The 23,724-nt window shown below is 42.8% G+C and overlaps 3 protein-coding genes across 7 annotated transcripts; all 3 read left to right on the top strand.

Moving 5' to 3' along the window:
• Positions 1 to 947: 947 nt before the first annotated feature.
• Positions 948 to 8,645, top strand: LOC109906737 (transcription factor Sp3-like). Of its 2 annotated transcripts, none has more exons than XM_031792589.1 (9): positions 948 to 1,121; positions 1,382 to 1,479; positions 2,871 to 3,104; positions 4,363 to 4,929; positions 5,198 to 5,359; positions 5,457 to 5,658; positions 5,771 to 5,960; positions 6,175 to 6,371; positions 6,484 to 8,645. In XM_031792589.1, exons 2-9 carry the CDS (start codon positions 1,411 to 1,413, stop codon positions 6,738 to 6,740), a joined length of 1,878 nt encoding a protein of 625 aa, XP_031648449.1. In that variant the 5' UTR covers positions 948 to 1,121; positions 1,382 to 1,410; the 3' UTR covers positions 6,741 to 8,645. The 2 variants fall into 2 exon arrangements, with proteins under 2 accessions (XP_031648449.1, XP_031648448.1); XM_031792588.1 differs by having other exon boundaries at positions 5,165 to 5,359.
• Positions 8,646 to 8,784: 139 nt separating this feature from the next.
• On the top strand, positions 8,785 to 19,851 carry LOC109906735 (transformer-2 protein homolog alpha). Of its 4 annotated transcripts, XM_031792595.1 has the most exons (9): positions 14,145 to 14,345; positions 16,195 to 16,505; positions 17,142 to 17,287; positions 17,800 to 17,959; positions 18,053 to 18,241; positions 18,382 to 18,497; positions 18,598 to 18,792; positions 18,885 to 18,958; positions 19,069 to 19,851. In XM_031792595.1, the coding sequence occupies exons 4-9, from the start codon at positions 17,927 to 17,929 to the stop codon at positions 19,077 to 19,079; spliced, it is 618 nt and encodes a 205-aa protein (XP_031648455.1). In that variant the 5' UTR covers positions 14,145 to 14,345; positions 16,195 to 16,505; positions 17,142 to 17,287; positions 17,800 to 17,926; the 3' UTR covers positions 19,080 to 19,851. The 4 variants fall into 4 exon arrangements, with proteins under 4 accessions (XP_031648453.1, XP_031648455.1, XP_031648452.1 ...); XM_031792593.1 differs by lacking the exons at positions 14,145 to 14,345; positions 16,195 to 16,505 and adding an exon at positions 8,785 to 8,855; XM_031792592.1 differs by lacking the exon at positions 16,195 to 16,505.
• Positions 19,852 to 21,793: 1,942 nt separating this feature from the next.
• LOC109906164 (protein ALP1-like) lies at positions 21,794 to 23,319 on the top strand. The gene is made up of 2 exons (XM_020503800.2): positions 21,794 to 21,910; positions 22,073 to 23,319. The coding sequence occupies exon 2, from the start codon at positions 22,104 to 22,106 to the stop codon at positions 22,845 to 22,847; it is 744 nt and encodes a 247-aa protein (XP_020359389.1). The 5' UTR covers positions 21,794 to 21,910; positions 22,073 to 22,103; the 3' UTR covers positions 22,848 to 23,319.
• The last annotated feature ends 405 nt before the right edge of the window (positions 23,320 to 23,724 follow it).

The following is a 23,724-nucleotide window of genomic DNA, read 5'->3' as shown; positions in this document are numbered from 1 at the left end:
TACTTAGCCTATCTGTAAACAGCCCATCTACCTACCGCATCCCCATACTGGTATTTATTTTGCTCCTTTGCACCCCAGTATCTACCTGCACATTCATCTTCTGCCGATCTACCATTCCAGTGTTTAATTGCTATATTGTAATTACTTCGCCACCATGGCCAATTTATTTCCTTAACTTACCTCATTTGCACTCACTGTATATAGACTTTCTTTTGTTCTACTGTATTATTGACTAGGTTTTGTTTATTCCATGTGTAACTCTGTTGTGTCGAATTCCTACGCTTTATCTTGGCCAGGTCGCAGGTGCAAATGAGAACTTGTTCTCAACTAGCCTACCTGGTGAAAAAAAAATAATGCTTGTAACAGGCTGGGGGGGGGGACATGTTGATACTGCAAAATAGATTATATGCACAGTGACAGGTTCTGTGCATACGAGTCTTGGTTCATGCAAAAAATATTCCTTGTTGCAATGACTATTTTCCAGCAAATATTCTTGAACATTTTCAGCATAACTGAAGCAGTTCCTTACAAAAAGCAGAGGCAATGAGCAACATCTGGCTGCCAGCCTCACAGAACATTGTAGCCAAGATGTTCACGATCACTGGACTTAAAGATAACGGAGTTGCAATGTTAGACAGCTAACCTAGTAGTGTAACAAGGTGAATATACGGATACATTAATACGAAAAATATTGGAACTTAAACGGTGTTGCAATTACATTTTGGCCATTTTCCCAACACTTCCTGCTCTTTAATTTCAACCATAGATTCCCAGATATTTGAGGTTCTTTAAAAACAAACAGGAAGCCGATATCCCATAAAAATGACGGACATATCGCTTGGCCATAGAAGTCTCACCAAACCCCAAAGCTAACCAATCAATTTTGAGAAGAACGGCGGGACTTCCTGTTACGTTCATGTTAGCGCCCCCCCTTTTTGTGTTTCCCTCACTGTCAATCAAAATAGAAAAAAATCGACCCGAATTCACCGATCAACACAAGCCCGCCTTTGATAAAAGATAATAATGTTCGGAGTTTAGTTGATCAGATAATCTTTCGATTATTACAATTCACGATATGACTGGTACATAACATTTAACCCATCGAAGCATACAACCAACCGGTGAGTTTGTACGTTACAACCGATAGCAGGCTAGCTACGGCTTTTAATCTTTTGCAGGAGACCTATGCTAGGTAGTTAGCTAGTTAACAAAAGTAAACATTCAATCTGTGTCGAAATCCGCCTTGAAACATTGTCGCAAAGTTAGGGTTTGCAGTTTATTCTTCATCGACTGAAGTTTGTTGTCTCTTTGCAGCATTTTAGGAGCGGCAAGCTGTGAGAAATGTAGTGTTTTGCTCAATTTTCCTATCTCTCCATGCTAGCGCCAGAGCAACGTTTGAAACAAGAGGAAATGGCTACCGCGGACGTGGAAGGCAGTCAAAGCGAATTCCTACAGCACGGCGGAGCCTCGGAAAACCAGGTACCCCAACATTTTCTATCTCGTATTTCGACTCCTCCGACCTACTACTGTGTGGTGTTTTTAGCTAGCTAGAAGTTCACACGTTTTAAATGTTGCAGGGGGTGTAAAGCTAGTATACTTCCGCCGCTGTGTTCCCCGCTATAACGGCCACCCACTTTACCCCTCTAGAACCCGCCCATAGTGGGTAGGACACAGCCCGTCACTTGGTCAGGTCGCTGATATTTAGCTCGTCTACCTGGGGCTAAAGGGGTACAGTGGGGAAAGGAGGGGTGAGTGGGGAAACCGAACAGAGAACGTGGGAATCTGTGCACCGGACTACAAAATATCTCCCCCACGCCCATGTTGTAGCGATTACGTATTTTGTCTAGCCACTCTAGCTCTATTCGTTGGATGAAAGAAGGGACTCTTTAGATGTTTTTTTGTCTAGTTGTGGTGACTAGCTCTCGAAAACTATTCTCCCTATGTAGACTGTTCAGCTGTTACTTTCGCCCACATTTGGCTCCATGTGAATTACAATTCCGAAGCTGTGTTATAACATTTAGAAACGCCAATCATTGCGTTCAAAGTGGTTTTCAAAACACATGGTAATATCCGCCTTATCTTTCATATCAGCGGGAAATTGTATTTCAAATAAAAAAATATACTAACTGTAGCAGTTTTGCACAGATCGACAAGCTGTGTGTCTCCAGTTGATGAACTACACTTAATCTCCAGTCTTGCATACACACGTGTTCGTGGCCGCCTATGTCTCTTCTGTCTTTGTAAATAAGTGATATAACATGGAGATATGGCCGTGTGGGAACACACATCCTATAAAAGTTGTGTAGTAATTTAACCATTTGTTTAAAAACATTTTTAAAGTATTCCTGATATGAAAAAACGTACAGCAAGCGATGTGTGTTAATGTTTAGACTATCGTCGGGGCTCTTACCAAAACTCTCCTGTCAGAATATAATGTACTCGTCAATAGGTGCTGAATTGGGTAGATGCGTTACATGCTTGAGGAAGTTTGGATCCTTTCTTATCAAACCACTTAGCTACGCCATAGCCTGTATAGCGGATTCAGAAATATTTAGGTTCATGGTTGATTTCTCATTTTTGCCAAAGGGAAATGTCTTGATACTACTGTATTATTACTAGTCCAATGTTGCAGATACCTATAATATAGGATTAGATATCTATTTGTATCTATTATATCTATTTTTAACAATATACACTAATTGTCTTGTCTGCTGACACTGTATTGTGATATCAAACTGCATGTTTGATATCTGCATGTCATTTTGCCCTATTCACAGCGTGGAGCCTGCACCCTGGTATCTGTCTCTGTACCCCTAGCTCTCGTAACAATGTATGTAACAATTTACAAATGTGTGTCTTCTCTCTGTCAGACCACAGACATGACCGCCATCCAGCTAACAGGTTCAGACCGTTGGGAGTTGTTAACTCCGGTCTCGACCGGGAAGGATGCGCAGCAGGGAGTCGTCCACATTCCTAACTCTGGCATGATGACCTCTAACGGCCAGTATGTTCTCCCTATCGGGAACATGGACAGTCAGCCCATCTACGTCACAGCATCTGGAAACGACGGCTCAGCCAACGGAGTGTCCAGCATACAATACCAGGTAGTGTACTGTACACACACATGCATATACACTACAGGGCCAAAAGTATGTGGACATGCCTTCAAATTAGTGAATTCGGCTATTTCAACCACACCCGTCGCTGACAGGTGTATAAAATCGAGCTCACAGCCATGCAATCTCCATAGCCAAACATTGGCCCGTACTGAAGAGCTCAGTGACTTTTAACGTGGCACCGTCATAGGATGCCATCTTTTGTCAAATTTCTGCCCTGCTAGAGTTGTCCCAGTCAACTGTAAAAGTCGTCTGTCCTCTGTTGCAACACTCACTACCGAGTTCCTAACTACCTTTGGAAGCAACGTCGGCACAAGATCTGTTCGTCGGGAGCTTCATGAAATGGGTTTCCATGTCCGAGCAGCCGCACACATGCCTAAGATCACCATGCGCAATGCCAAGCGTCTGCTGGAGTGGTGTAAAGCTCGCCACTGTTGGACCTTGGAGCAATGGAAATGGGTTCTCTGGAGTGATGAATCACGCTTCACCATCTGGCAGTCCGACGGACGAATCAGGGTTTGACTGATGCCAGGAGAGCGTTACCTGCCCAAATCCATAGTGCCAACTGTAAAGTTTGGAGGAGGAATAATGGTCTGGGGCTGTTTTTCATGGTTCGGACTAGGCCCCTTAGTTCCAGTGAAGGGAAATCAACGCTGCAGCATATGATGACATTCTAGACAATTCTGTGCTTCCAGCTTTGTGGTAAGTTTGGGGAAGGCCCTTTCCTGTTTCAGCATGACAAAGCCCCCGTGCACAAAGCGAGGTCCATACAGAAATGGTTTGTCGAGATTGGTGTGGAAGAACTTGACTGGCCTGCACAGAGCCCTGACCTCAACCCCCCCCCCACAAACACCTTTGGGATGAATTGGAACGCCGACTGCGAGCCAGGCCTAATCGCCTAACATCAGTGCCCGAACTCACTAATGCTCTTATGGCTGAAACTGCAGCAAAGTTACAAAATCTAGTAGAAAGCCTTTCCAGAAGAGTGGAGGCTGTTGTAGCAGAAAGGGGGAACCCACTCCATATTAATGCCCATGATTTTGGAATGAGATGTTTGACGAGCAGGTGTCCACATACCTTTGGCCATGTAGTGTGTGTATACACATACATACACACACACATGCACTTGCACACACGCACCTCTGTTAGCAGAATGTCCAGTACCAGGTCGATTATCATGTTAGCCCTTACACACAATATTCTCTACACACAAATGCCGAACTCTCTCTTCCATGTCATCCCTCAGATCCACAACTCAGATGGAACTCTGGCAGGCTTCTCTGCGCAGGGATTGGACGATGGCTCGGGCCAAATCCAGCTCATCCAGGACGGTAGCCACGGCAATATCGGAATCAGCATCGCCACGACGACAACCTCTGACCTCCTAACGCAGGCCGGGCATATGCAGCAGATTCAGGGCGTGTCATTGGCCGGGGGCACGACCTATAGCAGCGCGGTTCCCATGGGGCTGTCGGGGGGTAACATAACTTTCCTCCCTATCAACAGCATAGACCTCGAATCACTAGGGCTTGCCGGCGCTCAGACGGTTCCCATAGCAACGACGACCGACGGTCAGCTGATCATGGGCTCCCAAGCGCTGGAGGGGCAGGAAGGTGCAGCCAAACAGCTAGCGACCCTAGTTAGTGAAGCTAATGGTAACACAGACCTCTATGTGCCAACAACCTCATCATCCCAGCTGCCTGAGACCATTGACGGGACGGGGGTTCTGACCCAAGCTACTGCCGTGTCTGCCGGGGTTTCAGACCCATCCTCAGAGAACTACAACTCACACAACCACCTGCAGCAAATACAGGTCAGTCATATGACATAGAATTCCCTAGGCTTTATTCCCAGTGCCATACACCACATATAACAGTCATATTACAGAGAGCCATCATACAGGAAAAAAGTTACTAGTCTTGTTTAACTTGTCTTCAGCAGGTCATATCATATTACTATGTATGTTGCTGTAGGTCCTCCTCGGGACACTGTTCTAAGAGCATGGCTGAAAAAAAATACCATGACTGAATTAAGTCTGTTTCATCCAGGTGTCCCCCTCTCATGCCTCGACCCTCTCCCAGCCCATCCTGCAGCTGTCGGGGGACAACCAGGGGGCCCAGGGACAGGATCTATCCCAGTCTGGGCAGACGCTCCAGAGTGTCCAGCTCGTCAACCCTGGAACCTTCCTCATCCAGGCCCAGACAGTCACTGCTTCGGGACAGATACAGTGGCAGACCTTCCAGGTAGGTTGTGCGGGTGTGTGTTTATCTGTTTCACTACCGTACGTAGGTGTGTGGGATCATGCATGTGTGTAACTCTTTCTAACGCACTCCCTCTCAGGTCCAAGGAGTCCAGTCTCTGCAGGGCCTCCAGCTCCCCCAGGCCCAGGGGGGCCAGCAGCTGACTCTGGCCCCAGTCCAGGGCCTCTCTATGGGTCAGGGAGGATCCATCACCCTGCCTAACCTCCAGACTGTTACAGTCAACTCTATAGGACAGCCAGGGATACAATACACACAGGGAGAGGAGGCCGGCAGTCCTGCAGGTAGGAACATACATATGTATACACACACATACATACAAACTCTCCATCTTTCTATTTCTTTCTTACTTTGTCTCTCTCTCACACACACACACACAACTATCTCTCCCCACAGACATCCAGATAAAGGAGGAGCCAGACTCTGAAGAGTGGCAGCTGAGTGGTGACTCCACCCTCAACCCCAGTGACATCAACAACCTGCGTGTCCAGATGGATGACGAAGACATGGACATGTCCACCGGGGAGGGCAAGAGGTTGAGGAGAGTCGCCTGCACCTGTCCCAACTGTAAAGAGGCTGGAGGGAGGTGGGTTGGAAAGACACACACACAACATATTAACACAAATATATATATTAGAAGGGTGGATCCTAGCTTTTAGCTCAGTGGGTTAATGTGGTCAAACCGCATTCCATACTCAGTAGGGTCCGTTTCTACCAAGACAATTGAAATTCAAATGACTGCAAGAAGTTGACTTTGTGTGTTGACCCCAACCCTCTCTCTTGTCACCCCTTCCTCCCAGAGGGTCGAGTCTTGGTAAGAAGAAGCAGCATATCTGTCACATCGTGGGCTGTGGGAAGGTGTACGGTAAGACTTCTCACCTCAGGGCTCACCTCAGATGGCACAGCGGAGAACGGCCCTTCGTCTGCAACTGGATGTTCTGTGGCAAGCGGTTTACCAGGAGTGACGAGCTACAGAGACACAGACGGACACACACGGGTAGGAATACACACGAACACCATCTTCACTACATAACACCAGCTTAACGCTCACCACACTTATTTTTTCATCACTCTCTACCTCTTTTTCTCCCTTTCATTTCTCTGTCCAGGAGAGAAGAAGTTTGTGTGCGCACAGTGTTCAAAGAGATTCATGCGTAGCGACCATCTGGCCAAACATATAAAGACTCACCAGAATAAAAAAGGTGTGGCTTCCTCCTCATTGTCTCCGCCCCCCAGCGACACCATCATCACCGCAGACGGAACCACCCTCATCCTTCAATCAGCTGCTGGTGCCCATGATCTCCTAGGCAATCAGGAGATCCCACTGCAGCTGGTCACCGTGGCACCCGGTGAGGTCATGGAATGAGGGCGTGGCTTATAGACTGGCCAATAAACAGGGACCGTGTGGGCTTTTCTCCCATTTTTTTTTTATATATGAATATATATATATACGTAAATATATATGACAAATATATATATATATATTTTAAGTAAGAGTTATCATGACTTTATGTTTTTTATTTGCAGTCTTTTTATAGGCAGGCAAACAAATGACATTCAATGTTGTCTCTATGTACACACAAACAAAGATGCACACACACTCTCGCAAACATGAATACTCACTACGAAATGCCTTATTTTGTATCATACTGTTGTATAAAATGCTGGAGATGCATGTGTTTTTTAAGCTTTTGCAGATCATGTAATTGTGTTAGGATGCAAGGAATAGGAAAAGTGTAGTAGCCCTCTCTAGAGCGATTGATTGATTCATTGACTATATTGAATCATCAATCGCTTTCTCTAGTGGGTGTTTGTGTATTGAGAGACTACATGTGGCTTCATTAACTCTTCACCTGAAACGACAAGCATAATAACACCCTTTTAAGACCTTGTGAACACTGTCATAGCCATGATATAACACTTTCTTTCTTTAAATTATAAAACACTGACGGAGTTTATAACAACCAATATCTGCATAATGTTAGACCTTTAATGTAGTGGTAGAGTTGGGCATGCACATTGATTCTCCAACACATACCTTTTATTTGTTAACAATGTTCTGATCAATTAATGTTTGGATTGATTGAAACTTTGCTAACCAATAAAGTTATGTCTGTGTGGACACTTTTTATTTTATTATATATATATTTTATTTCCAGCCCTGTGCCCCATGAAAGTGATGTGACCTCATGCTATTAAAGCTTGTGACATGCCCTGTAGTTTTAGGTGAAGCATTATTAGTGGTTGGATTGATTTGGTGATAAGTTGGCCTTACATGCTGATCTGGGGTCAGTTTAGCGTTTACCCCCTTAATGTTTGAGGTTAGGATTTGGAGAGGGTAAGCTGATCCTAGATCTGCCTGAAGGAAACTTTGACCCACAGCAGAATGTTTGAGTCATCAGTCTAGCCAACACGAGCACACTTGCAGTGCTTGCTCAAGTCAAATGCGTCTTCAGTTAACTTGTTTTTTTACTTTTTTTTTCACATTTGTGTTGTATAGTCACATTTTATATTCTTTCTATGACTAGCTTAGTCTGGGACTTGTCAGAAGGAAGCGTCTCATATCGGTTTTTATCCATGGAATTAAAATGAGTTAAAGGACACAGGTCTGAAAATCAACTAAATTTCTCAATCGCCCACCCAAAAATGGTGGCAACATTTTGAACTTGCCATTTTTGCATTTCTGGAACAGCTGAGGTTCACTGACCAGTATATTTAACATTTCAAATGGTACATCAAATATGGCTGCCGGAGCACGCACCCACTGCAAGACATTTAGTGGAGTCCAATTTTCTACCCTTCTCCCGAAGTGTGTACTCGTTCACTCACCCTCATGGATTTAAATGGAATTTATTGGAAGTGGATTAGGGTGGAAACTTCCTCCAGACATTTTTGTACCAATCCAATGCACACATCTGGGTGAAGCGTAGAATCTGAATCGCAATATTCAATTCTACTCATTCAAATTCTATAATGTTCCCACTCTCTTGCTAGTTGCTACTCATTGTAAAGGAAACAATCATGCCATTATTATTTCTAAATGTTATTGTAATCTTTCCTTGTATGTGCATGTCTTAGCGTCCACTTACCTGTATATTATCTTCTATTCACATTGTTTATAGAAGCCATTTTCTTTAGATAAATAATTTTGTTGTATCAAAAGCTTATTTTAATTTTTTTTTTTTAAAGAAAGTGTCAAATTTGAATGTTACTTTTTGTAAAACCTTTTTTCAAATGGATCATAATTAAAGTCTGAATCCTTCCAATGACAGACTGTGCGTGCGTGCCTGTTTGTGTCATACTAGTTATTGTATGATAACAGCAAAGATCTTTCCTCTCTGGTTACAGCAATCTTTGGTTGCAGTACTTCTGAAAACAATAGGTGGCAGCAAAGCCATGTGTGGCAGGATCACGTCAATTGACATCCACGAAGAAGAACGGTTTGTTTTTAACAATGGTTTTAACGAAGAAGAAACTGCAGGTTTGTTGTAATAATTATGTTCTTGTGTCTTTAGCTGTTCGTTGCATTATGTTATTGATAGGAAATTTAAACAAGAGGCAAAGACAGTAAATTTAGAAAACTGAAACATCTGACTCACTTCATTGCAATAGTAAGAGTTAGTAAGTATCCTAGCCATGTATATGACTAAACCACCATATTTTTATAACTAACCCAAGATAGACCAGAGCCGGTTGTTTCCAATAGTAGCAAATGAATCATAGTGGACAGAACAAGCATGAAGGGGGGCAGAGCCAAGCACGAGCTAGTGTGCTAAATGTTGTCGCATATATTTGCATATTTCAGTTAGAGAACACCTACTCTGAAGTGCGCGTGTGCAATAACTCAATTTGCCTTTGTTCTAAACAGGCAACGGGCAAAGTCTACAAAAACTCCACTCTGTTAGAGATCATAGTTTCGGAAACAGAAAACTGTATGGAGATCAATTACATAATTAGCAGGATCTCGGTCAAAATCTCCCACTGCTGGTATTTTGGCTTCACTTTTATACATCCGGTGAAATATCTGTCTCATTGTTCTGTCTGTGACTGAACAACAGATGGAAGGGGTTTAGTTATCATAAACTCAACAAAAAAAATTGAAGTTGCTACCTAGTAGTAGTGTAGTCTTTTTTTTTACCCGAGTTGGTTAAAATCGAATAATTGATTTCAAGACTGGGCAGAAAATCGATCAGTTCGCATTTCGATGGCCTAGGTAGACGATAGTACATGGGTGCTAGATCTGCACTATCGGGCTCTCAAAACGCTGAAACAGATTGTATTTATTTTTATTTAACCTTTATTTAAATAGGCAAGTCAGTTAATAACAAATTCTTATTTACAATGACAGCCTACCGTCAGATACGTACATACCGCTTCATTATTAGAGTCCTACTAGGAAGACTACATTTCCGTTCTAGAGGACTGACATAAGTATGATGCTGCCCACTATAAAAGGCTTCTTTTGTTTGAAAATAGGTGATGTGTGCTGTGTTCAGACTTGACGGATCCCAATGGGATGATGCGGCGCACTCTACAGATGTTTTAACATTTTTTTTATTTGAACTTTTATTTAACTAGGCAAGTTAGTTAAGAACAAATTATTATTTACAATTACGACCAAACCCGGACGACGCTGGGCCAATTGTGCGCAGCTTTATGGGGCTGCCAATCACGGCCGGTTGTGATACAGCCTGGATACGAACCAGGGTGTCTGTAGCACTGAGATGCAGTGCCTTAGACCGCTGCGCCACTCGGGAGCCTCACGCCTATTATTTACCATGCTATAGCCCTATTCGGACGGGTATTACTAAAACCGTTGGTTTTGTCATCATTATCCAAACATGTACTTTGTTCCAGTGGTCGATTCACATATGATTAGTTTATCCAAACGGCTCCCTGTAATTCTAATTTATTTCTATATTTTTAGTTGAATTTATTTATGATGGAAGCCTGGATGTTTTTATTGTGGTCGTGGATATATTTCAACGCCATGTCCAGACGATAATAGGCTACACTGATAACTCGTGCTCGGTTGCCAGATGTAGGCCTATAGGTGTCACCATAGTGTATTATGTAGCACTATACAGGATCTCTCCAATAATGGTATCTTTCCACGCGGCAGGATATATTCCGTAGCTGCCGCCGCACCACTTCCACCTCGTCCTTTTATCGGCTCAATCCAGAGCGGATTCGCTTTTTAAAATCTCTGAGTGTATGCACGCAGTCCCGCAGCTTTCCAATAGTTTGAAGCAGCTAACTAGCCTCTTCAACAGGGTGCTCTGCTGTCACCCCATTCGGTCTGGTTTGTGCCATCTCGTTTGGGGTTCTTCCTTGTTTTAATAACTAATTTCGCCTTTGCACTCCTAAACAACGCGATTTTTAGAAACTTTTGCAAAGGGTAAAGTGTTCAAATCTTAGTCCACTCTGTTCATAACATATTCTATTTTGGGGGACAGAAAATGATTGAGATCAAATGTTTAATCGATGAGAAATTTTGCAGAATGTTTTCCAACATCCATGTTCTCCCACTGCACACCAGTGAGCTTCCTCTCACTACCATATCAAGCGGATGCTAAACATTTATACATGTACATCCAATGAAATTGAAATCTCATTGTTCTATCTGTGGTTTCATCTCACAGGGCGCAGCCATCTTGCCTAAACTCGTGTGTGTCAACGGTGAACGAGCTATGCAAAGTAGCTAATTTAACGAGAGTTGACCATGCATGATGACAAAGCACTTAAAACCTGCCAACTTGAACTCACACGCTTATAACGAGATAAGCTATAAACATGGCGTGAGTTACATTCGACCCACACGTATAAAGCAAGAAATAAGCTATACACGTGTGTGATGTAGAATGCCCTTCACCGTTAACTCCCGTTGGCTTAATAATACCGAGCAAAAATATAAACGCAACATGTACAGTGTTGTTCCCATGTGTCATGTGCTGAAATAAAATACCCCAATAGTTTTCTATATGCACAAAAAGCTTATTTCTCTCAAATGTTGTGTCCCTGTTAGTGAACATTGGAAACACATCTCAGCTCAATTACACTGAGGGGTTCAGTTTGTAGCTGTGTTTACTATAGTTCTGTTGCACTACTTTACAGTACATAAGTAACTATTCCTTAATTTGAAACTGACAGCTCTATTACATTACTGTGTAGCTGTGTTTACTATAGTTTTTATGTTGCACTACTTACAGTAGGCTACATACAGTAACGATGCTAGTTTCCAGTGACTATCCTAGTTTCCCTTGGAAACTCACTTTTCAACTATTACACTACAGTCTTGCACGGTGTGTAGCTGAGGTTACTCGTTTTCTGTTGTAGTTACAGTTAAGACAGTAACTATCCTAGTTTCCCCTTGAAACTCACATTACAGCTATATTACACTGCTGTTTTTCACACAGTGCGTAGCTGGGTTGGTGCATGATAGTTTCTATTACTCTACTTTACAGTACATACTCAAACTCACAACACAATTGCACTGAGGGTTTCAGTATATACAGTGGGGCAAAAAAGTATTTAGTCAGTGACCAATTGTGCAAATTCTCCCACTTAAAAAGATGAGAGAGGCCTAACTTTCATCATTGGTACACTTTAACTATGACAGACTATGACAGACAAAAAACCATGCTCTCCTCCTCATGTGCAGGGCCCAGAGTTGTTCCTGCTGATTAGTAGTGCCCAAAGCCTTTCCTTGACCACATGACTTGACCAGGAAAAACGTCTGCCCATGTCTCACTGTTCCCCCATGTCTCGTCAGGACTTTGCTGGCCCATTGGAAAACACCCGCTGAAGAACCAAAGCCTCCAAAAGGAAAGACAATAAAGAAACTTGCTCAAACATCCCCCAAAATAACAAACAATGAACCACCTCAGAAGCACAAAACACAACAGGCAAAGAAATCACACTGTAGTTACAGCCCAAGAAGAGGAGGATAAACAAAGCTGCCAAAATACAGACACAAACAAAGATTTTCCTCAAATACCAGCCACAAACAAAGAAGTCTCTCAAATGCTCCCAATAAGGGAAGTGGACATGGAGGTAACTGAAACATGGGACGCAGCAGACATTCTGACCTACCAGATTCTATGACATCCTATGGGTTCTCGCTCGCTTATTTACACACACCAGTGCACAGTACACAAATACTTTTCTTTTGTAAAGTTATGTCGGTGAAGAATGTTTCATAAAACAAAGTTAGTTTTCAGAACCAAGAGTTGTACATAGATACTGTTTAAATAGAAAACAAATGTAGACATACAGTATCTCAAACAGAGGTTGTCCTCTACTGGTTATGACCATGGTCAGTTTCAGTACGTTGGTATCAGTTTTAAATGTAGTCAAAAGTTTTTTCTTAGTTTCACTCCCTGGTAAATGCAACGACTTGGGACCGTTCAAAGTGCTTACACTAAAGCTGAACATGCAGAAAACCTGAACATTTTGATTATCAGGAGTGAACTTTACATTATTACATCCTGAGCATTGCCCCTGTCGTTTAATGAAGGGTCAATAATGTTAATCCAGCTGGAAAAACTAAAATTTTGTATATAAACATTGTAAATATTTTTGTTGTTGAATTATTTATTTTGTATAGTTTATCTCTGGATCAATACGTTTAGTGCTATCCTGGATCCTTGGGACATCCCTAAAGATTATGGATATAGGTCTCTCTACCCTAACAATGTCGTTGTCCACAAAGAGGCACGGTGGGCTGTCTAGCTCCCGCCTTTCTTTGGATTGGTGGAGACATCTCATTATTGTAATCTGTTTTTTAGTATTTGATGAGGGTTGTTGACGTCAATCTCGAGTATTCAATGGCGGGATACACTACTAGCCTTATAACATGAATATGCATAGCCATCTCCGATAAAACGTGTTTTTTCTCAAAGTTGCTGGGCTGTCACGTGGCCTACTTATATCGGTACACTCGTAAGCATTCCAAACGTCTATTCGATCAAATAGACCTCAGGTAGCAAATGAACCATTCATTGACCTCCATACAAAAACTTGCATAGTGGGCGAAACAACGAAAAAACCGCCACCTGTTGGAGGGGGACCGGTTTTCCGGCAAATTAGGCTACTCTTCCTATCTGGTTTCGACTTTCCTTTTTTTAAATGTATTTATTTTTATTTGCTCATTAGGCTATTCCTTTTATTGACATGTTCAAAGCAGAGCAATGAATACCATTAAAGATCCCACATTAGAACTCCGTAACATGATGCACAGTAAATAACCTGCATCATTACAGATAACATTTTTTATCCAACAGCAACATGTTTATGTGCAATGTGTTGACCTACGTGTTAAAAATGTATCTATGTCCTCATCTGTTTTTTGTTTTTTTACATGTCTGATGTATTTATGTTGTCTGTTTTCTGGTTTAGACGTTCTTTAAAAAATATATTTTTTTATTATACATTTATTTTACTCATAATACAAAAATCAACTTACATTGCTACATCAAACATGTCTAGCAAACCAAACACAGGTATTAACAATGCTCAAACATACAAAAAAGAAACAATTTAAGTGCAATTATATTCACTCTGAAAATATCTTATTATAATGATTCATGAAGATTATTATGAAGGTTATTCTTGTTGTTATTCACTAGGGTTAGTGTTTCAATAAGATAATTCAATTCAATCAGAAAAATTGGTCATTTTGGTATAGAATTTTGGAATTTTCGTTTGTGTATAAAGTATTTGGCTACAAGAATAAAAAATAAAAAAAGGTTTAGACTTTCCCGTCTACTCACTGTGGTTGTTCAAGCGTCACATCCGCTTTTGACTTGCTCATGCGTCAGTGAATGCGGCGCTAAAGAAACGGAAGCGAGTAGCAGTGTTTCGCTTCACTTGATAACATTGTTAGTTAACTATAATAAACCAGTTAAATATATATCGTTTAAGTTTCTATCGACAAGAAATGAGCGACAACGAAAAGGATTTTGGCGAGCGGGTGCGTATAATCAACCACGATTCTTGCCCTAAAATGAGCAGACTCAACGACGCCATTTTGCCCTAGCCTAGCTAGGCAGCTAACGTTAGTTAGCACAACCATGATGTAGTTAATAGCATTGATTTGCATCGACTGTATGGATTTTGTACCGTTTATATTTTGTAATTTAATGTCCAGTTACTCTTATGTTAACATTGGTGTCTGTTCAGTGTATTTTGCAACTTAACGCTAGTATATGTTAGCCCAATCAGGCCGAGTGGTTTGCAGCTGTTTTAACGTTAGCTAATTCACATCAAGTAACGTTACATTTTGAATTAACGAGTCTACTGAGACTGCTGGCGAGAAACAGTTACCAATGTACATTTACTCATCATTGCAGGTGAATGCAATATATAACTAACTATATAGATTAGTAACTAATTAGCGAAGTGGTTTACGGCTAGAATGTTTTAACTTCGTCCTCACTTACTGCTGCAGTCACTTAGCTAATTACAGATTGTACGCCAGATAATGTGACATAACAAAAAATGGTCAGTGCCGGTCGACTTAACTGGGTGTCTTCCATAGACACCAATAGACGGGTTGGTTGTTTTGCGACAAAACTGACTCGGGCGAAGGCTGGTTTACAGTTGGTCTATCGACATGCATGTAGACAGTTGTTGCAGTGACATCATGAACATCCGATTGTTGTCTGACATAAAACTTTTTGTTATGAAAAAGTATAAACGCAAACATGACAACAAACACAAAAATGACAGGCTGCCACACAACAGCTGCCTGCTGGTCCAAAATAGCATAACTGCTGTATTTTAACACATTAAACTCATTGGTTTAAAAATGTTCTCGATTCAGTAAAAAAAAGTATCACCAAGAACAGGTTAGTTGAAAAACCTATGGCGGCGGTTTGTTTGAGTTTATTTAATTTTTTACAGGGACAGTGCACATTAATCAACGTTTCAGTAAAAATGCCGGTTTTAGCCAGCCGGCTAATTTTCAACCGCAGTCCCTGGGTAGGTTATTAAAAACAATTACAATATTGACAATCATTGAGCAGTGAGCACACACAGAGGACAAGCAAGACATAGCATACAGACAGAGCAACATAGGACAAGGAAGACATGGCATACAGACAGAGCAACATAGAACAAAAAGCAGCAAGACAAAATTCATAAAAGCAAGTGTTTCCACACCTCACAAGCTACAGACAACAGGGGGCCTTTCTCTATTGCCCAGTAATGGACAACAACAATCTTTGGTTATATCACATTATCCGGCATAACCTCTGTAGCTATTTATTAGTCAGTTACAATGTATCAAGCTCTTCCACATGGCACCACCCATGTGAGAGTACTGTCTCTTTCTAAAGTTGTTATTTAGTTGCACTGTAATGGTCCTGCAAAAGCCATTTTTGTTTTAAATCACACATAAACAAATGTTATACTGAGTGTGGCATTGAAAGAAGTAGCTAATTTACTTTAAACCCTTACTCAGATTTATTATAGCAGTTCTTCAATCTTTGTCCAAGGGCTTGATAAACCAGATGTGCTAGTACTGGTCTGGAACAAAAGCCTGCACTCCTTGTGTGACCCTCGGACTAGGATTAAAGAATACCATAATTTGATAACTTTTCTAGTCTTCATTCATCATATTATGATGTTGTGCATTTCAGAGAAATCAATATACATATTTCCTTAACATTGCTTTGATTTAATGCTTTTCAGGTGAGCCAACTTATTTAGTCTGATTTGAGTGTAAAGAGCCTGGTTTTTGCACATTTTGACCTCTGTAGCTCTTATAAAAATTTAAAAAACCAACCCTTTTTTATCATCCTTGTCTGTTTTTCGTTAAGGTTGAGTTGGGAAGAAGCAAAATGGCGGAAGAAGTTTCAGATATGAAGTTTGAAGTTGTTAAAGGGCATATTTGATGAAGCTGATGGTGTTGATGCATGCTAATGTAAAATGAAGCTGGCAGAAGCGAGCGGCCACTCTGTCCACTGGTAGAGTGATGTAATGGCAGAAATCAAATGGGAGGAAGGAAGTGGGGGAAGAGGAGAGACAAATGAAGTCAGAAATGGTGTGAAACGGAAGAAAGAAGAAAAGAGATGGTTGTTTTGAAGTTATGAAGTTAAAGAAGTGATGAAGTTATGAGAAGTGTTCGGGGGTATGGTTAATTCCCTATAGCCTGCTATGTTATTACTACAATCCTATTTCTCTCTCCCTCTCCTTCTGTTTTCCAAAGCAGTGTTTCCCAAGCCATCCCTCAAGGACCCCCAGTCATTACACCTGTTTGTTCTCTTCCACCATTGGTACACCTGATTCAACTAAATCTCAAGCTCTTTCTCAAATTGAATCAGGTGTACTAAGACAGAAATGTGCAACAGTTGGTCTCCCTGAGGGATGGCGTGAGAAACACTTCTTAAGCATGCATGCCAACTGTTCCTCCATCTCAGACACATTACCTAGTCCTCAACACGCAAGGTTAAACTCTGCTACGCTGCCTAGAGTGTAAGAGAACAATCCGCTCATCATAGAACTGTGTTAAGATTAACTAGATTAACACCTACTTTAAGCCTATATGATATCCTCTGGTCGCCTGTAACAGGCAGATCTAGTTACAACAAATACCTGTCGTTAATGAAATGTTATCATTTTTTTTTCTTAAACTACTGGAGCTGAAATATAAGAGGGGCCTGTAGCAGGTTTGAGCGAGGTTCCTTCTGTACCTCCTCTCTCTCTATCCTGACCATTTCTATGTTTTGATTCTGAACTGTGTTTTATGTGTATCTGGCCCGTTCAGGACTCGCGGTCCGCTTCCAGGAGTGTGAGCCCAAGGGGTTCTGGGAAGTCTGCCAGCCGCTCCCCGGCCCATTCCCCAGCCCGCTCCAAAGATGGCTCCAGACACTCCAGGTCTAAGTCCCACTCCCGATCCCGCTCCAAGTCCAGGTAAGAACCCCAGCTCCAAGGAGGCTTTGGGTTTTGTGGTGACACTTTTAGGAGCTGCTGGGTAGCATAGTGTGTATTTTTGTTCAGGTCCACATAGAGCTTGTGTTGTTTTTGTGTTATGGCTTTATTTGTGTTTTTGTTTCCAAACTCTTTTTAAATCAGGGACCATCAACTAGATTCTGCCGTGGGCTGATTTCTTAGTTTTTTTTGTTGAGCGGATGGTCAGGGGACCGGCACATAATTACAAATCATTTATAGACTGCAAATTTGCCGCAAGAAGTCCAAACAAACGATCACGTATACCTCTCTATTATGTGTGGGAATACTTTGGAACAGATTTCCAAAATTATAATCACTTGGAGCTGATCTGCTGGTGTTTTTACAGTCTTATGTTGAATAAAAAATTAGAATAACAAACACTTTTATTTTTACTTGGGGTGGCCAAATAAAATCAGCCGCCAGTTAGAAACCCTGCTTTAAATGTTCTTAACATGTCTTTTTATTTTCCCCAGGTCTCGTTCCCACAGAAGCTCCCGCAGGCATTATTCCCGCTCTCGCTCCCGTTCCCACCGCCGCCGTTCCCGTAGCCGTTCCCGAAGCGGGGAATACCGCCGTCGTCGGAGCCACAGCCACTCCCCCATGTCCAACCGCCGCAGGCACATTGGCAACCGGGTACATACACACATACACACACCTCTGGAGACGAGACTCTCTGAGGCAAACCCCACACACAACCTCTATCCTTCTCACAATCCTCCTCTATAGGCCAACCCGGACCCGAACTGCTGCCTGGGTGTGTTTGGTCTGAGCCTGTACACCACAGAGAGAGACCTGAGAGACGTGTTCTCCAAGTACGGCCCCCTGGCTGACGTCAGCATTGTCTACGACCAGCAGTCACGACGCTCCCGCGGCTTCGCCTTCGTCTACTTTGAAGTCCGAGAGGACGCCAATGAGGTAGGAAGGCAGGGAGGGAGGGGTTATTGCAGGGGAAGAACAGAGAAGAATCAGAACGTTTGAGTGAGCATGGTGTTGAAGGGGAATACTCTTCTCTAAACATCTTTGTCCCACTCCTCCACCCCCCCTCTGTGTTTCAGGCTAAGGAGAGAGCTAATGGAATGGAGTTGGATGGACGGAGGATCAGGGTCGATTTCTCCATCACCAAACGACCACACACTCCTACCCCTGGGATATATATGGGACGGCCCACATAGTGAGTGACCGTCTTTCTTAGACTCACGCATCTGGGATGGCCCACGTGATGCACACACGTTATATATTCAGTGAATCCTCTAACCGTATGTGTTTTCCAGTGGTGGCGGCGGCGGCAGCAGCAGCAGCGGAGGCGGTGGTGGTGGTGGAGGAGGAGGAGGAAGTGGCGGCCCCAGCTCAAGCTCGTCTCGCCGTAGCTCGAAGGATTACGATCGTGGCGGTGACCGTGGTTACGACAGAGGCTATGACCGTGGCTACGATCGCTATGACGACCGAGAGTGCTACAGGTCCTACAGGTGAGACACCTGGCCTGGATCTTATAGTTAGTGGTTGCTAAGCAGGACTGGGCAGTTGGTTGGTGGATGCTTATTGTGTGTTGTCTCTCCAGACGCAGGTCTCCGTCCCCGTACTACAGCCGAGGGGCCTACCGGTCTCGCTCCCGCTCGCGGTCTTACTCCCCACGTAAGTCAACCAGACTTAGCCCCGCTTAACATGGTTAACTTGACGGCTAATATACTAGTGACGCAGCGGCGGGGCCTCAATGTCTAAATGTCTCCCTCCTGTCTCCACAGGCCACTACTGAGCAGAGGGAGAAGAGGAGCAAGATGATACTTTTTGTGGGTTAGGGCCAGGGGGGGTGGATGTGGAGTTAGGGCCAATGGTGGGGTGCATATCTGGGGAAGTTAGGGAAATGGTAAAGTATGTCATTGTGAACTTGATAAACAGTCATATTTTTTGTTTATTTTAGTTACATTTATTCAGTAGGTGGATTTCTGTACATGAGCTTCTTTCTGTCAGTCTTGCCCGTTGTGTTTAGAGAAGCTGTCGATTTGTTAATCCAGGGTTCTCCCCAGGATTTTTTTAAAATGGTGGTGCTGCTGAGTACAGCGAACACCTGTAATTCCCATTTCCTGCAATCAAGAGCACATTTCGGTAGGGTTCAATTTTACATAGTGGCGCAGCCAGTCCACAAGGTGGCGCAGCACCCCTCTTACATTCTTTGGGGAGAACCCTGTTTAATCCATCTGATCTGTATTTTGTATCACCAGGCTCCTTTTTACTGGGTAGATGTGTTGAAGTACATTGATATTTAGTGCACGATAGGCTCTAGGGGAGAGGGCCCAAGGTAAATGCAGCTCTAGGATCTGATTACCTTACCCCCAATTCTAACCTTTTAGGTTGATTAAAAAATATCTCACCCTTTATCAGTGGTTAGGGGGCAACTTCTTCCTCCTGTATGTTCGGGAGAAGAGCCAAGAGCTAGAAGCTCTACCCTATTCAATGCTGTGTGTATGGGTGTACCATGATTTTAAGTCTGCAGTATTCCAAGCAATAATAAAACTGCATCTTTTCAAGTTGTCCATCAATACTTTCTTAATGTATCCTGTACTTGGTGTGTGGCAAACTGGTGAAAATTGTGAGGCTATAGGAATTGGTAAACCTTACAACAGAGAAGGGTCTTGTTACAAACATAAACAATTAAAAGGCTAAGATAAATGTTAAGGATGATGGTATTATATTTATGGCCCACATGTCCACAGGACCCCAGCATAGGAAAAAGGGAGGTATTGAGATCATTGATCTTATTTTTCTTATTCAACAATGACCATGTTTGCATTGCATCCCATTATTATAAAAGTGATATGACATAGGCAGGTAACCCCAACAACAACTTCTCCCCGGGCGCTGATGACGTGAAGGCAGCCACCAGCACCTCTGATTGAGGGGTCGGGTTAAATGCTGAAGACGTTTCAGTTGAATGCATTCAGTTGTGAAACTGACTAGTTATCACCTTCCTCAAGGAAGAGCTGCCTTTGTTCTAATGTAATTGGTTGGATGAACGTTTGCTCAGTAGGTGCTTACAGTGACTGGGTCCAGGATGTCTACAAGATGTCTAAACTAATTAAACAGCAATAGTGGAGTTTAAGATCAACATTTTTAATTGGTGTATTTGAGGTTTAAAAAGGCTTCTGAAGTTTAATTTCCACTTTGAAATGTCAGACTTGATAAAATGTATCCAACCCTACAAAAATGTCTTAATTTTAATTCACATTTCCTGTTACTGCAGGATTACTTTCCTGCTGTAGCAAACTGTCAAATTTAAATCCTTCATCTGTACTGACAGGGCCATTTTAGTGTATACGACTTGAGTGCCAATTCCGTCAAGAACAGAGCTGCCCCCAGATGCAAAATGTGTACACCCAGAATCAGGTTGCCACACAGCGGGTTACTGATTTCTTCCTAACAATCAGTGGGCAAAGCTTAGTGATTGGTGTATAGATGGGTAAAATCAAGAAACCTCTCTGTGGAAGTAGGATGCAGGTGAATGGAGGACATAGACCTTTCCATGTGGTTGGTCCCTGGTTCAAATCCTGGTGGGGAGGGTGTTCTAAAGCCTGGATTAAATTCATAGTGCAGCACACTGGACAGCCAACAATGCAGCTATTACAGGCATTTTCCCCAATGTTTGTATATATTGAATTCAGTGGAAGTACTGCACATGTCTGCTCAATCATAAAAAACCTTCAAGTCAACTTTGACTAGCTGCTCTACAGCGCTCATTTGGATTGAATCGTTGCCTAAAAGGCCTGGTTTCAATCCAATGCCTGTTATAGAGCAGTGCATTACGCTTCGAACACACCGACTGTCATTGCGTTTTGATACACCAGAAGTACATTCATTTCCAATGGAACGCTCTGCGTTTGCCTTTCAGCATTGCGTTGCAGAAGGCAGTTGCAGTGCGTTCTGTGTGGTGCATACGTTGGATTTATTTAACGTATGCATCAAATTTGTATGCATAGACTTGACAAAAAGTAGCAAAATGTGACTTAATTTTTGTTGCACACATATCCAGTAAAAAAATGTGGGATAACAAGATTGACTAGAATTTCTTTACATGTTTTATTCATTTATTTTCCAAGCATTATTTATTCGATGACATCCATAAATTAATTGTGAGAGCCTATAATATAATTTCCCTCCAAAATGCAGTTTTGTAGCGAAATGCAATAATAAATAGTCTAGTGGGCAGAGTAGGCTCTTTTAACAATGAGACCAACGTTGAGGAAGGTGGTCTTGATCACGCTGTTGGGCCGGGAAAGCGCAGGTCTGTGTGGGTCCAGAGATGGTTAGTCCCGAAAGCAGGCAGGAGAGTTCCACCGTTTAATTCAAGAGTTTAGACTGTTTGGAGAGGAATTCCGAAGTAACTTTCGTCTGGACCGAAGCCAGTTCGATCACCTGCTCCAGGTGGTTGGAGCCAGGCAGTGTTGCCAACTCCACAGTAAGGAAAGTAGCTATTGGCTGTCCTAAAAGTTACTAAATGACGTCATCTCTCAATTTGCATAATTGACCATGTGCATGTATTTGTGATGGATGCTGTAGGAGAGAGGAATAACGTCGTGGGAGAGACAAAGGGTGAGTAAAAAACACCCTAAATATGTTTATGTTTGATGATGATTACAATATAATTAATAGAGCATAATAAACAGTAATGAGGTAGCTATAGGAGTAGATATAATACGTGGGTGGAATTCAAGTTAGACACAATATTGATCATTATTTTGAATTATATTTCAGATTCTTGGCGACAGGGGACTCCTACAGGACCATGGGATTCAGCTTCCGAGTTGGACGGTCCACGGTGGCAGGCATTGTCCCCTCTGTGGCACAAGCCATTTGGGACTGTCTGGTTGGTGTATACATGCCTGTCCCCGAGGAAGACTGGAGGGCCATTGCTGCCGAGTTCCCGGAGAGGTGGAATTTCCCCAACTGTCTTGGCTCCATTGACGGGAAACATGTAGTAATCCAGGCTCCACCATGCTCAGGTTTGCAATTCTACAACTACAAGGGTACATATTCAGTTGTACTCTTGGCTGTAGTAGATGCCATCTACTGTTTCCGTGTTGTCGATGTTGGTGCTTACGGCAAGGGAAGTGATGGCGGGACCCTCCGGGACTCTGCCTTCGGCCAGGCACTTCAGGATGGCACCCTGGATATTCCACCACCTGCATCACTCCCTGTGGCTGAAGACCTGGGACCTGTTCCCCACGTCTTTGTCAGCGAAGAGGCCTTCCCTTTGAGACCCAACCTCATGAGGCCCTACGCTGGACCCCAGCTGCCATTGCCAAAGCCTGTAAGGATCTTTAACAAACGACTGTCCAGGGCAAGGTTAGTTGTTGAATGCTTTGCGATCCTGGAAGCCCGGTGGAGAATGTATCGGAGAGTGCTTGGTCTCAGCCCCTCAAATGTTGATGCCTGCATGAAGGCCACGTGTTCTCCACAACTACCTGTGGAGGTCATTCCAGGAGCCAATCCGGATGGCAACGGGCACGCCAAATGGTCACCTACCTGATGTCACCAGGGCAGGTGCCAACAACGCCCCCAGACAGGCACTCCAGGTGAGGGAGAAGCTGACCACCTACTTCTCATAGCCAGCAGGTGAAGTCCCATGGCAGTATGCCGTGGAGTGAAACAGCTCTTTTAAGAACCATCCATTGTTGTCCATAAAATTGCATTTTTCCCCAGATTACTTTGTGTATCATTGTCTCTCTTCATTTGGAAGTTATATTGAAGTGACATTTGGGAGTAAAGAACACACCTTAACCCCTTCCTTCTCCCATTAACATCAGTATTATACACACCTGGCATGGTACATCAGGTGAGCGGGAGCACTAATTAAGGTTATACAACATACAGTTAGTATGATAACAAAGGGAAAAGTTAACCTAGGGTCCATACAAATAGTACAGTTTACCACAATATTCACTGGTCTTACAAAATACAGGTAGGAAGAGAATGTGTTTTTACTTTCATCTTGTCTTAGATCTGCAAAGGTGTAGGGAAGAAATAAGCAGATTATGTCTAAATGATATATTAATAAACAAATGAAACTGACTATGAAAATGTTATAATTTAATAAGTATTCAAGTACAGGAAAAACCATGACAGGTTTGTGTGTTGTAAAAATGTTAAAAACAAAACTATTGAAAGAGGTGTGTGTATGTGCGTGTAAAAAAATACAAAAAAATAAATGTGTAGCCTGTAATCTGTGAGGTTCATAATAATCTCAGGTGGTCCGAGATCCAGGGGTGATTCCTCCATTTCATCATCTTCCATGGCTGCACCGGTGGTGGTCATACTTGTGGATGATGTAGACGTTGTAGAGGGTCTCGCTGCATCGGTGGTGGTCATACTTGTGGATGATGTAGACGTTGTAGAGGGTCTCGCTG

This window comes from Oncorhynchus kisutch, linkage group LG16, assembly GCF_002021735.2.
Source record: "Oncorhynchus kisutch isolate 150728-3 linkage group LG16, Okis_V2, whole genome shotgun sequence".
Classification (NCBI taxonomy): domain Eukaryota; kingdom Metazoa; phylum Chordata; class Actinopteri; order Salmoniformes; family Salmonidae; genus Oncorhynchus; species Oncorhynchus kisutch.
This window is presented reverse-complemented; position numbering and strand designations above follow the sequence as displayed.